Here is a 12,248-nt window from a genome sequence, read left to right on the forward strand (position 1 = left end):
TCTTTACATTGCCCTTTTGTGTAGTGGGTTAGCTCGATTCAATCCGTTTATATTAGAAAATTCACAAAATTCCAAATCTCCAGTTTAAGTCAGAGGCGCGCAACAATATTGTATTCAAACATTATCGAATATGTGCTTTAGTTCAATGGAATTAAAAAAAAAACCGAATACAAGCGACCGCACAACCGCTCACTTGGAAAACAGAAACAGAAACTGAGCATAAAATAGTGAACAACTTCTTTTTTTCGTAAATTCGCATAGCAAATGGATAAATTCAAAAGAAACCAGTTTTGTTAAGTAACAGAGCTATGTTAATCTAACAGAGTTATGTTAATGGTGTTACACTGAAAGAAATCTTCTGGACTTTTGAATGCAACAATCTTTATGTGAGACGATGCATGGTTTAATGCTGGTATAAATAATAATTACTAGCAAACTATTCAAATTAAAAACAAGTGGGTTTTTAACTGAAACAATATAGCTTATATACCTTAGATATATTTACGGTAATAAAACGATGGCATATCCCAGCACACATTTTGTTTATTACAATTCCATATAAAACAACTTCTTTAAAAATATAAAATATCTTCTCCGATATTGTTTTAATTCTTTGTACAAATTTTTGCTAGCCTTTATGAACGTATTATTATTATCGCAACATTGAAAATTAATCACAAATTCTAAATGCATACAAGAAGTTATTGCTGTATAAAAAATTGAAATTGAATTGAAAATTGAAATTAAAGATCAATCACAAATTTGGAATGTTTTTATTCATATATGTATCTTTATTATATACATTATTTTACTAATTTTAGCTAGTGTAAATGAGCGTAATGACAATCGGGTGTATGTATGAAAAGTTGAGGTAACGATTCAGTTTCCCTACACAATGCAAAACAAATATGAAATAACTTAGAAATAAATAAAAAAAAAATTAATTAAATATTTAAATGAATTAAATATTTAAGTTCAAGCATTTTCATAGCGTTGTTTCATCATTTTCTTGATGTAAGTTTTGTAATCATTGCCAGGTGCGAATTGGCCAGCCTTATTGCCCAAGCCAACATTGGTAGAGCGTGCCTCGGCCTAGGGAGAGAATCAATGCTATTAAATTGTTTGTAAAATCGCTCCATTTGGTATTTGTCACCTCAATGATCTGAGTACGTCCTTGGTTCTTGCGTCCCAGACCTTGACCCTCAGACCAGCCCATCTTCTGCAAAAGACGACTGCCCACATTACTAGAACTGATGGGCATGGCAGGAGCTGGATTATTATCCTTCTGACGTGTCTGCATTTGCTTCATTTCGATTTCAAAGCGCTCACGACTTCGATTTGGTGGTGGAGGATCACTTTCACCATACTTTAGTCGACGTTCTTTGGCACGATCACGATAGCTGCAAACAATATAAAATAACAATAAATTAAGTCTAATACATATATAACCCTTTTATAAAACTTACGATAAGCCTCCTCCAGCTGCATCATCTCCACTGCCCGCTGAGTTCTGATTCAACTTGGCAAGGTTCTCTTTGTGCAAATTTGACATTTTTAAATGCTTCTGGAGTATGTCCAGAGATTGGAAAGCACGTTTGCATAATAGACAAGTAAGTTTTTTGAAGTCCACATAATCCATTTCATCAACTGGTCCATTTGCCCCTCCCCCCAACCGAAGTGGGCTGATTTGCTGACGAATTATCCTCCTCCGAGTCTGAACCCCCTCCATAGGCATTGACCAATTTATTTATTCCACCTGGAGCAGTTGGCGTCACAAAATCACTCAATTTAGCTCTTTCTTTCTTCTCCAAAATAGAGAAGCCTACATCGGCATAGCCACCAGTACTATGGGCGGCTGCACGTGAAGTACTAGGTCCATCAGTTGGTGTCGATGTACCCAAAATGGGTTGTGGTGTAGCCACCGCCGTATAGTCCTTTTTTTGATTTAATTGTTTTGCCCATTTTTCCATGTCTTTGACGATTTTCTTTGCTACCTTCACCTTATCATGCTTGAAATTCGTTTCCTTGTCCTTGGATTTTTCCTTCTTTGCATTGGTTTCATCCTCTCGAGCCTCGGGCTGTGGCTCTTGGGCTAGGACCTCTTTCAGAGCTGCCTGTGTGGAGGCAGGTGTGGCTAATATATAAGTACTTCGACGCTGATCCCAATATAAATAAGCTCCAGTCTCGTTATTGTAATAATATTGAGAATGTGCATCATAATACAGTCCAGTACTTGGATCATAATAATAGCCCGAAGTCTCATCATACTGATAACGTGAAACATCCGGAGTGGCTATAAAAAAATTTAAAAAATATAATAATAAATACAAATAAAAAGGGGATAGTTCTACTAACGATAAATCTTGCCATCGTTGCCTTTGGGTGTATTCAGATTTGCTGCGGTGGTGGTGGCACCAAATGAAACTTTTGCCGCCCCTGCCGCCTGGGCTGCAGCTGAAGCTGCTGATGTGGCCGTTGTCTCAATACTGTTAAGCTTCTTTTGTTGCCGTTGTATGGCCGACAAGGCCACAGCTGCTCCCGAATTAGCCTCTGTTAATTGGGAATCGCCCATATTGCCTTTGGCAATTTCAGATGTATAGTAATCTCTGTAGTACTGCACATAATGGGCTTGCTCTGCAGGATTAGAAGCATACAAAGAGGCACTGTACTCGGCCAGACGAGGCACATCAGCTAGAGTGTATGTGCCTCCAGCTCCTGACGGTGGAACCGCTGACAAATCTACGTTACCAGTAGTTGGCAAATTCCCCGAACTAGCAACAGTCGCCACATCCTTGGGTCCAATCTGACGATTCTCAAAGTCAATGCTATATGTAATGCCAACTACAAAGAAAAGAAAATCAGGAAACTAAGATTTGCAAGGATTTTAATTCATACCATTTCTCTCATCTATGGTTAATGGTGGATCCAGGGCAGTCAAACCATTGTACACATTCATTGAATCGATGAGTGTCTCAAAGTGAAGATAACAAATGCCACGCGATGCTTGAGTCAATGTATCCCGACTGATGAGCACTTTACTGACAGTTTTAGCCAACTGTGGCACGAATTTCTGCAGAGCAGTCAGCACGCCCTCCTCATTGGTCAAGGCATCCAGATTGCGTAACATAATCTCTGCATTTAGAAATTGCCAATTAAATAGTGAATACCTTTTTTGTGATTCAAGTATCAAGATTTTTGGTTTTTTGCTAAGTATTTGATTGTGGTTGGTTTACTTTTTGTTAATATATGGCTTATCTCATCAGCACCCTCGCCAACGCCTTCGCTTTCCGTACGTGACGAGCTGCACATGAAGCAGTAGAAGCGTCGCTTGAAATTGCAGGCACCACACTAATAATAAAGTACGAGAAGTTAAATTATTTCAATTCCGACTTAAATTCATTTTTCTCACCTTAACACAATTCCAATCGGTTCCCCGCTTGTGGCTATATTGTAAGGAGACTCGCTGATCGCCCAATTGTAGTGAGCCCTGTGCCAAGAAATGAAAAGAGAACAGAAATGGGTTTTGGCATTAATTAAACATGTTTCAAGTAAACCAAATATCACAGACTACACAGTCACCAGGTTGCTCCTGCTGTGTGTGTAGTTTTTTTTTTTTTTGTATTCGTAAATGCGCAGTTCTGGTTGCCGTTGAGATCGTTTTAATGTTGAATTTCTGATGATGATCTTGTTGATGCTGTTGACGACGTATGTATTCTTTGTATCCATTAACACAACTTGATTTACCGTAGCACTTGGAATACCAAATGGCTATGTAATGTACCTAAGTCGTTTTACTTTAAATTCAGTTCCGTTCCGGTATAAATATTTCGAAACTAGGGAATTGATTTAATTGATAGTGTAAAATTAACATTGTGATTTGAGAAATGAATCATTAGGGGAAATACATTTTTAAATAGAGAAGCTAAGAAAAGTGTAAAAAATAAGTTCGAATAATAAAACTACTAATAGTATTTTTCCAAGAATAATTTTTAGAATAGTTTTTACCAGATCAAAGCAGACGGACATTATTTTTAACTTAAGATTGTAGTTCAACTCAAATTTTTAATTGATATCCAAGATTAATAAACATGAGCCTGGCTTAGCATATCCTTTCACATGAGCATCTATTTATGTAAGGACTATTTGCTATAATTAAATCATTCATTGCGAAACTGAACTTAAGGCACAAAATTTCGTAACTATTAATTCCTTTTGTCTTATACAAATCACAATATATAATATACGTATTATATTTATAATCCGAGATGATTATGTTTTGATTTTTTTTTTTTAATTTGTTGTCTTATCATTTGGTTTTGGTTTGTAGTTGATGTTATTGTTGTGATACCTGAGTTATTTCCATCCAATGTCTGGCTTCCTCAACGGTATTAAACTCGACAAATGCGAAACCGCGTGATGCACCTAAATTTTAGATAGAAGCAGATACAAAATGGTTTTTGTCAAAAAATGTTGTTGTTTGTTTCAATAGTTTTTTTTTGGTATTTGTTTTTGGGAAATTATTTTGTTTATTTTTTTTTTTTGTTGTTCTTGTCGGTAAAGCCAGGTGTATCAAAAAATTTGTTTGGTTCCTTATCATTTAACATTTTTATTGGATGAACCCACAAATACTTACTGTCAAATTTGTGTTTCGTGAAACATAGACTAAATTTAAGAGTTAAAATTAACCGTTCATATATAACCCACCTGTTGGTTGTTTCCTAATAACACGTATACATGCCGGCTCCATATTCACTTGTATTAAAGCAGCCCAAAGCTGGTTGAGGATGAAAAGATAAATATAACAAATAAATATTTTTCGTCTTTTAATAATAGTACTTACATCCGCTTCCGTAACATGTTTCTTTAGTCCAAATATAATTATAATGTTGAGGGCCTCATTGCTGGTCCTGGTATGTTTACGACGATATTGACTATCGTCGCTCATATAGCTATCTTCATCCGAGGAATAGCGCCGGGAATCACGACGTTCTCGATTGTTGCCATTGCCATTGTTCTGATTGTTGTTATTCATGTTATTGCTACCACCGCTGCGACTGTGTAATAATAAATTAAAAGGATATGTATATATAAAAAATCTTATTGTAAATCCAAGAGCCTTACCTTCCACGATCGTTTCCTCTGTCATAGTCCATATTACGTTCTCTATGCTCACGGTCATAGTTTTTCCAACGTTGATCGCGTTCATTGTCATAATTATCATCACGTCGATCATAATTATCATGACGACGATCATAATTATCATCACGACGATCATAATTATCGTCCCGGCGATGTTGGCGATGATCATAATTGTTGCTCCGCGAATTATAATTGCCTTCCTTTTTATAGTCATCATCAATTAGATCTCTATATAAATCCTGTTCTGTGCTACCATCACGTCTATAGTGCGAGAATCTTTCACGACTGCGGGAACGAGATTGACGACGCCTGTAACCAGCATGTTCACGACTGCGTTCACTGTAAGCAAGTGGGGGAGGAGGGAAAAAACGTTTTAACCAAGTTTATTTTGCTAGACCTCTAATGGACTTACCGGGATCTTGAACGGGAACGACTGTAGCGTCTGTATTGATTGCTATTATTACTGCTACCCCCTGAAAAGCTCCGTCCATAGCGGGAGTCCATGTTACGCGGCGTATGCGTATCTAATGCAAATGCAAATTGAATTGACTTTTTCCACTTAGCTGGAATGTGTGCAACCAGCAACAATTTAAGAAAATTTACTCATGGGGGTGTTTATAGATCAAACTGAGACGTTTCTAGAGCGGTTTCCCTTGTTTTCAGCTTATTTAAATTCAATTGTCTACAAAATAAGAGCAAATGAAAAAATTTCTATGCCTCCACCTTTTGTTTCGGTCTGTGCAAGAGCTGGCACTTTGATCATATCGATGGTTTTTGTCTTTTTGCAACTATCGATTGTTTTTGATAAACATCGATAGTTTTGCCATTCCGTTTTAACAGCGAAAAATTTTAAGATATTTTTTTAAATTACCCTTTACTAGTTTCATCTGTAAACCCCCTGAATTAATTTTGTTTTTTTGTTTGTGGTAAGATTTTGCTTCTGTATTAAAAATTTTTTTTAGGCCATTTTTATGGAAAATATTTTATTGTTTATTTCTTTTCCTCGACTAAAACTTGAACTCCTTGTACTTCTTTGTGGATTTGGCCGGATCCGTTTGTTGCCGCTTGCGTTTGGATTTCTGACGTGCCACATGCTCGGCCAACATATCAGAAAGATCCTCTTTTTGCAAATGATTTTGCTGTTCGCGCATTTGTTGTTCATATCGTTGAGCCATTGCGTCATTATCCATGTCCAATTCGCTTGGATCCAAAGCCAACTCAACTATACCCTCACGATCTGTGGTCGTGTTGGCTGTGGAGCGAACCGGTGGTGGTTTAGTAGCACCAGCTCCAGCCCCGGTTCCGCTTATATCATAGACATGTGTTGATGCCATCATCGAAGCACCAATGCGATCTGTGCGCTTCTCCGGCAACACTTGATAAAGCACGGGGGTTTCATTACTAAAGGAAAAAATAAGTAAATTAGGAACCGTCTATAATAAGGCAAGCAATAAACATACTCTTCCATTTCGGCTTCGATCTTCTTTTTACGTAGCTCAATATTTTCGGGTGTTTCCATGCCGGCTGGTACACTGGTCAGACCCGATGGGGTAACCAAACCTTCAACAGGCGTCACCAGACCGGTTTCATCCTGTTGATCGCCTAGATCTTCGCCATCCTCTTCTTCCTCCTCGGAAGATTCTTCAGATTCGGATTCCAGTTCACCCCATTGATTACGTTCAATGTCGGCCTCATCGATGCCATTCTAAATTGGAAATAAATAATAATTGTAATTGATAAAAATATCGTTTCAACTCACGTCAAGATCCAACAAATTGGTTCCAAACACATCTCCGTACAAGGGTTTGCCATTCTCATCGACCGGCGGTTTACCCCAGCCTCCTGCATGATAACCAAACGCTGTGCCCTCTGGAATGGGAGCATTCAGACCTGGTATTTTTAGGTTTGGATACGAAGGTGGCGGCCCATAACGCTGCTGGGCTATCAGCCATGGAGGCGGAATCTTATGCGATTGTGGACCAACTGGCATACCAAGGGCGATTCGTAGCTCTTCGGATAAATCACCCGGTTTCTTCTCTTTTAGACGTGTCTCGAATTCTTTGCCCTCGTAATAGAGATCACCGTGAATGGTCATACGTGGCTTGGTCTGCCATTTAAAGAAGGCATCGTGCAGTTTCTGATAGTCGATGTCAATTTTACCCATCTTGGGGCGCACCCTCTCTCGCATTTTGGCCTTGAGGGTTTTGGCATCCTCTCGTTCTTGCAGCGATTCACGCATTTCCATGATGCCCGTTTTCTTAATGAATGCTGGCAAATCGAATGGCGGCTTCTCTATACCACGCTTGCCCTGCAAATACTTTCGCTTGAAACACCAATGTCTGGGCACTTGAACTGTATTCCTATAGGCCTTCAATTGAACTAATAATTTGGGATCTCGTGCAGTCACATCATGCATTTCAACCACATCTGGGCGGGAGACCAATTGCTTTAGCTCGGCCACACTGAGCCGTGTTAATTTCTTGAGTTTTCTTTTCGATAACTTTTCTTTATCTGCCTTCTGTGCATCCTCATCATCGTCGGCATCATCATCATCATCCTCACCATGCAGCTTATCAGTGGATTTTCTATCCTTAGCCAAAGCTTCGCCATCCAACGTACCCTTGTCCTTTTCGGCTGGCTTGGGTTTATTCTCTAATTTAAAGATTTCAAAGACACGATAAAATTGTCTGTACATGGGTGCCAGATCTGCTATAGTTATCTTTTCGGGCACATATCTGAAAGAGAAAAAGATTGAATATTAAGCATTTTTTAACTAGTATATTGACGGTGTGCTTACTCAATTGTCACTTCATCTTCACTTGTCTCAGCTGTTTTTTTTTTCTTTGGATTTTTCCTCAACGCGTTCTTTCTTTTTTCTGCTCGAACTTGAGCGATGTTCCTTGTGTCTTCCCTTTTTATCCTTCTCATAATGCTCATCGTCACTGCCTGTTGCCTTCTTCTCTTGCTCAGCTTTGGCTTCATTTTCATCGGAATTATCCTTTTCCTGGACCTGCCGGCTCTCAGTGGTGGCCAATTGATTTTGCCTCTCAACTTCCAATTTTTGTCGCAATTTCTTATTTAGCTTCTTACGTCGTTTTTTCTTTTTATTTTTCTCCGCCTTGCTCTGTTTGGCAGATTTGCTGATGCCACTACCATTCACTTGATTTTCGGCTTCATCATCGCTCTCCTCACCCACATCGGCAATGTCGCCGCCTTCTTGGGTGCCACTGCCACCTTGGGAGTCACCATCGATAGTAAACTCGGCCACACGTTGGTCCTTAAGAGCTAGAACATCTTCTAGAGCTTTCGGTAAAACTAAATCAGCAGCATCTGAAGGATCTTCTCTTTCGCCACCTTCCGTATAGTCCGATTCATCAATAGCAGCATTGCCGGCTGCGTTAGCGTTGCCATTTTCACTTCCATTGGTCGGGGCCAATGCCGTTGCCGCCGCGTTTTCCGACAATTGCTGTTGCGGATCGAAGCGTATGGACATCAATGACGCTGGCTGGACGCCCTATTTAATGAAGTAATTGATTATTGCGAAATTCTAATTGACAATAAATAAACTTACATCGTTGTTTAATTGGTCGTCCATAGAAATTTTTTGAGAAGTATAAAAAAACACAAATTTCCGCAAGGTCGCAATGAAAATAAAATCGATAAATGTAAAATCGATAGGTTTGGAAAACCAAAAAAAACTTTTCAGCACTGATAAGCGATAACGATAACATATTTCCAAAAAGTGTGCTTCAACACCTGTTAGGAATTCCCGAAGTAAACAATAAATAAATAACACTAAAACTATAAATTACCCGGTTATTTTGTACATATTCTATCTATTGCAATTTGTAATTCGTACTGGTTCCTAAACCGCTTCAACAGTTAAGAAATATAACAACAGGAAAAGGGTGCCCTAAAGATTTCAAAAATGTTTAAATTCAACTTCCATGTGGATGCTGAAACTTCAGATACGGCTTTTGATCTCCCAAAAGAGGATAAAACTCCCGAAAATGAACGAGAAACAAAAGAGGAAGTTATCTGGTATCAATCCGAGCAAGTTAAGCCCACTGAAGCTCTATTAACAAATATAGATTTATACGAACTTAATGCCAAAGACCTTAAAGTTGGTAATATAGAATTGCGTCATCTTATAGCCGGTTTCGTCCTTGAAGATATAAAAACGCATCAAGATGGAGACAGCACGGATATTAAGAAATCAGAAGATGAATTCTCAGATTTAATTACAGGAGTCTACGAAGGTGGAGCTAAAATGTGGGAGGGTACAGATGATATATTATTGTATTTAGCAGAAAACTTTAAGGACTCCTTTTGGAAAGACAAACATGTACTCGATCTGGGCTGTGGTTCTGGACTCTTGGGCATATACGCCGTAAAATGTGGAGCTCAAGTGGATTTTCAAGATTATGTAAATTATAGAATACCTTTAAATGATCCGTTTAATGTTATATTTCTTCTTAACAGAACAAAGATGTCCTAGAAAACATTACTCAACCAAATGTCGTACTAAATCTAAAAGATGCTTTTAAAGATGATGAAAAGCTGAAATTTTTGGAGGAGAATACAAAGTTCTTTGCTGGAGATTGGTCACATTTTTCCTTATTGACCAAGGATTTAAATAAATATGATATAATTCTTACCGCCGAGACCATTTATAATATAGAAAATCAACAGAAACTTATAGATACTTTTAGTAGTCGACTAAAATCCGATGGACTAGTGTTAGTTGCTGCCAAATCACACTATTTCGGTGTGGGTGGCGGTTTAGAACAATTTATAGAAGTAATAAGGAAGAACGAAATATTCGAGAGTAAAAATGTTTGGCATACAGACGAAAATTTAAAGCGAGGCATTTTAGAACTAAAATTTAAATAAAGTTTATGAATATAAATTAATATTTTGCATTCCTTTTTATGAATGAATGGCCAGCGATAACAGCTTAGTAATTTTTTATTTGCTGGTTAAAAATAATGAAAAATTATTTGTTATTTAAAGATATTGGGAATCAGATATTATAATTTATTTATTAATTATTTTTTGACCGAAAAAAAGCTAAAATGGCTAAGTTTTCGAATTTGCTCCACCCTTATTTATATTTGCTGATTAACAGCTGATCTGTGGTCGGCGATTGCAAAACGAACTGGGTTTTGTTTTATTTTTTTGTATTCTGTGTAGAGATTGTGAGGGTAAATTTCTAAACGAAAACCAAATACTTAAATAATTAAACATTTTCTTTGAGATTAGAAAAATCATATTTGTAATATGGCGATGAATTAACATTTCGTTTCGTGTGTTTATGCTGCTTGAACTCGGGACTACATTGGAATTGCCGGCATAATCGATATTAAATATTATTTTTTTGCCTATGGATTACTTTAAAGCAGCCTCAAAGACGGAAGAGATCCAGGGCCAGCTTTGTTGCTGTGAATATATTGGATCAGATAGAAAACCATTCCATATTCTAGGATGTTGTTGTAATTGCGAGGACTTTGATTTGGTATGCACGCGGTAGGGCAGTTAATTATTTCACCTAATCGAATGAATGTGAATACTAAAAATTAAATTGAAATAACGATTTTTATTTTAGATTGGTAACTTGTCAGAAGATTGAACGGAAGAATCTGAACGGCATGCTGATTGCTTTCCAGGATCGTCTACGTTTGCCATGGCGAGGCGGAGCGAAGCGTATTTCACCCGCTGCTCTGGCACCGGGTTTGATGATACCCCTAATGATGGGTTTGGCAGCTCTGAATGGCAAAACGGCATTGATTCTGATGCTTACCCTTATGGGATTCACTGTATGGGGTTTACAGCTGGCGGAACGAACAGCTACTCGGACGAATTTCTTTCTCAGTTGGATTGTCTTCTCGGTGTTCTACATGATATTGGTATTTGAATGTGAGGTACCACTTTTAGAACTGTTGCCCGAGGAAAACTACGCCCTCATCATTTTATCAGCAGCGGCAATTTATTGCTTATATCGCACAAAGAAATTATCTGCGCTCAATTTGGTCACAGCACAATATGGAAAAACGCCAAAGGATGAGCTGCCTGGCATAGCAGAAGCTTCTAGTGGCGAGGAGCAAGCCGAGGCCCAGACAACTTTGCAAATGGAAAATGTTTTGAATAGCGTTGACGATGACGACGATGACAATGATGTAGTCATGGATATTGACGGACCACCACCAGAGCGATCTGGTTTGTTGCATGGCCAACCGAATATTTGTGAGATTTGTCGTAAGGTCACACCAAGGCGTGCCTACCACTGCCCCATCTGTGGCTCTTGTGTCAAACGGCGTTCGCATCATAGTTTTTGGCTCAATTGCTGTATTGGCGAGCGAAACTATCGCTGGTATATATGGGGACTGCTTTTCTCCGAACTTGCCCTGCTCTTGGGCTCCAATCTTACATTGACGTCTATATGTCATCCCTTTTTGGTATTCCGTATGCTGGGAGTTCCAGTCCTTTTGCCAGACGATTGCAGTGAAGTTTTTGAAGACTTCGAGTGAGTCCCAAAAGTTATTTTGTTTGGGAATCTAATATTATTTAGTTGTCTCTTCGCAGATTGGGCATATCTTTTGTGGTAGCAGCCTATGCCATGCTTATATCCTGCTACATAGCCTTTCTTTTATTGCGTCAGATTTATGTGACCTGGCTGGGATCCACATTGCATGAGTATAAACGTGCACCGCCCTCCAGCAGAAATCGCATTTGGAGCAATTGGCGAGCCATTATTTCAAAATAGGTTACAGGGCAAGCACAAACTATATGATAACAGCAAAATGCTTAATCTAGTACTAGTAGTTCTTATTAAATATAAGCTTAAAGTTTATTATAATGCTAGCTATCTCGATATATGTATGTATGTGTAACTTAAACTGTAGTGTATTATCTTGAGTTTAATGCTTATGTCTAGTTTACAAAAATGCAATTTTCAAAACTCAAATTTATTCACAACTCTCAAATACAGTAATCTAAGTAATCAACTGAACTTGTTTGAATATGAAATACAAGAAAACAAATTAAACAAACCAAATTAACTAAAAAACAATAACTTAATAAGTATAAATAATTAAAAATTATAAATTTAA

General features: G+C 38.1%; 4 protein-coding genes across 7 annotated transcripts; 2 read left to right on the plus strand and 2 right to left on the minus strand.

Moving 5' to 3' along the window:
* Positions 1-768: 768 nt before the first annotated feature.
* Positions 769-5,898, minus strand: LOC137581151 (RNA-binding protein 5-A-like). The gene is given in 13 exon segments (XM_068295331.1): positions 769-1,092; positions 1,154-1,400; positions 1,467-1,673; positions 1,675-2,293; positions 2,356-2,841; positions 2,896-3,132; positions 3,234-3,348; positions 3,410-3,487; positions 4,349-4,422; positions 4,705-4,774; positions 4,841-5,054; positions 5,122-5,478; positions 5,552-5,898. Coding segments are annotated over 13 exon segments (2,913 nt in total). The 5' UTR covers positions 5,644-5,898; the 3' UTR covers positions 769-975.
* Positions 5,899-6,105: 207 nt separating this feature from the next.
* Positions 6,106-8,789, minus strand: Sf3b2 (splicing factor 3b subunit 2). The gene is given in 6 exon segments (XM_068295396.1): positions 6,106-6,540; positions 6,600-6,844; positions 6,899-7,874; positions 7,937-7,977; positions 7,979-8,653; positions 8,711-8,789. Coding segments are annotated over 6 exon segments (2,355 nt in total). The 5' UTR covers positions 8,735-8,789; the 3' UTR covers positions 6,106-6,146.
* Positions 8,790-8,884: 95 nt separating this feature from the next.
* LOC137581076 (histidine protein methyltransferase 1 homolog) lies at positions 8,885-10,052 on the plus strand. Its single transcript, XM_068295241.1, has 2 exons — positions 8,885-9,565; positions 9,622-10,052. Exons 1-2 carry the CDS (start codon positions 9,068-9,070, stop codon positions 10,030-10,032), a joined length of 909 nt encoding a protein of 302 aa, XP_068151342.1. The 5' UTR covers positions 8,885-9,067; the 3' UTR covers positions 10,033-10,052.
* Positions 10,053-10,264: 212 nt separating this feature from the next.
* On the plus strand, positions 10,265-12,211 carry GABPI (zinc finger DHHC-type palmitoyltransferase GABPI). Of its 4 annotated transcripts, none has more exons than XM_068294646.1 (4): positions 10,265-10,343; positions 10,402-10,665; positions 10,745-11,662; positions 11,722-12,211. In XM_068294646.1, the coding sequence occupies exons 2-4, from the start codon at positions 10,523-10,525 to the stop codon at positions 11,900-11,902; spliced, it is 1,242 nt and encodes a 413-aa protein (XP_068150747.1). In that variant the 5' UTR covers positions 10,265-10,343; positions 10,402-10,522; the 3' UTR covers positions 11,903-12,211. The 4 variants fall into 4 exon arrangements, with proteins under 4 accessions (XP_068150747.1, XP_068150751.1, XP_068150748.1 ...); XM_068294650.1 differs by having other exon boundaries at positions 10,273-10,343; positions 10,542-10,665; XM_068294647.1 differs by having other exon boundaries at positions 10,273-10,665; positions 11,708-11,940.
* Positions 12,212-12,248: the final 37 nt, after the last annotated feature.

This window comes from Drosophila tropicalis, unplaced genomic scaffold (assembly GCF_018151085.1).
Source record: "Drosophila tropicalis isolate 14030-0801.00 unplaced genomic scaffold, ASM1815108v1 contig_845, whole genome shotgun sequence".
In the NCBI taxonomy this organism is placed as follows: domain Eukaryota; kingdom Metazoa; phylum Arthropoda; class Insecta; order Diptera; family Drosophilidae; genus Drosophila; species Drosophila tropicalis.

What these genes read in the sequence shown, in the direction of transcription:
- GABPI (XM_068294646.1), top strand. Translation starts at nt 10,523, where the DNA reads ATGGATTACTTTAAAGCAGCCTCAAAGACGGAAGAGATCCAGGGCCAG. An exon ending in TTTGATTTGGTATGCACGCG is followed by an intron (nt 10,666 to 10,744) that starts GTAGGGCAGTTA and finishes TTTTTATTTTAG; the next exon opens with ATTGGTAACTTGTCAGAAGA. An exon ending in GAAGTTTTTGAAGACTTCGA is followed by an intron (nt 11,663 to 11,721) that starts GTGAGTCCCAAA and finishes GTCTCTTCGCAG; the next exon opens with ATTGGGCATATCTTTTGTGG.
- LOC137581076 (XM_068295241.1), top strand. Translation starts at nt 9,068, where the DNA reads ATGTTTAAATTCAACTTCCATGTGGATGCTGAAACTTCAGATACGGCT. An exon ending in AAGTGGATTTTCAAGATTAT is followed by an intron (nt 9,566 to 9,621) that starts GTAAATTATAGA and finishes TCTTCTTAACAG; the next exon opens with AACAAAGATGTCCTAGAAAA.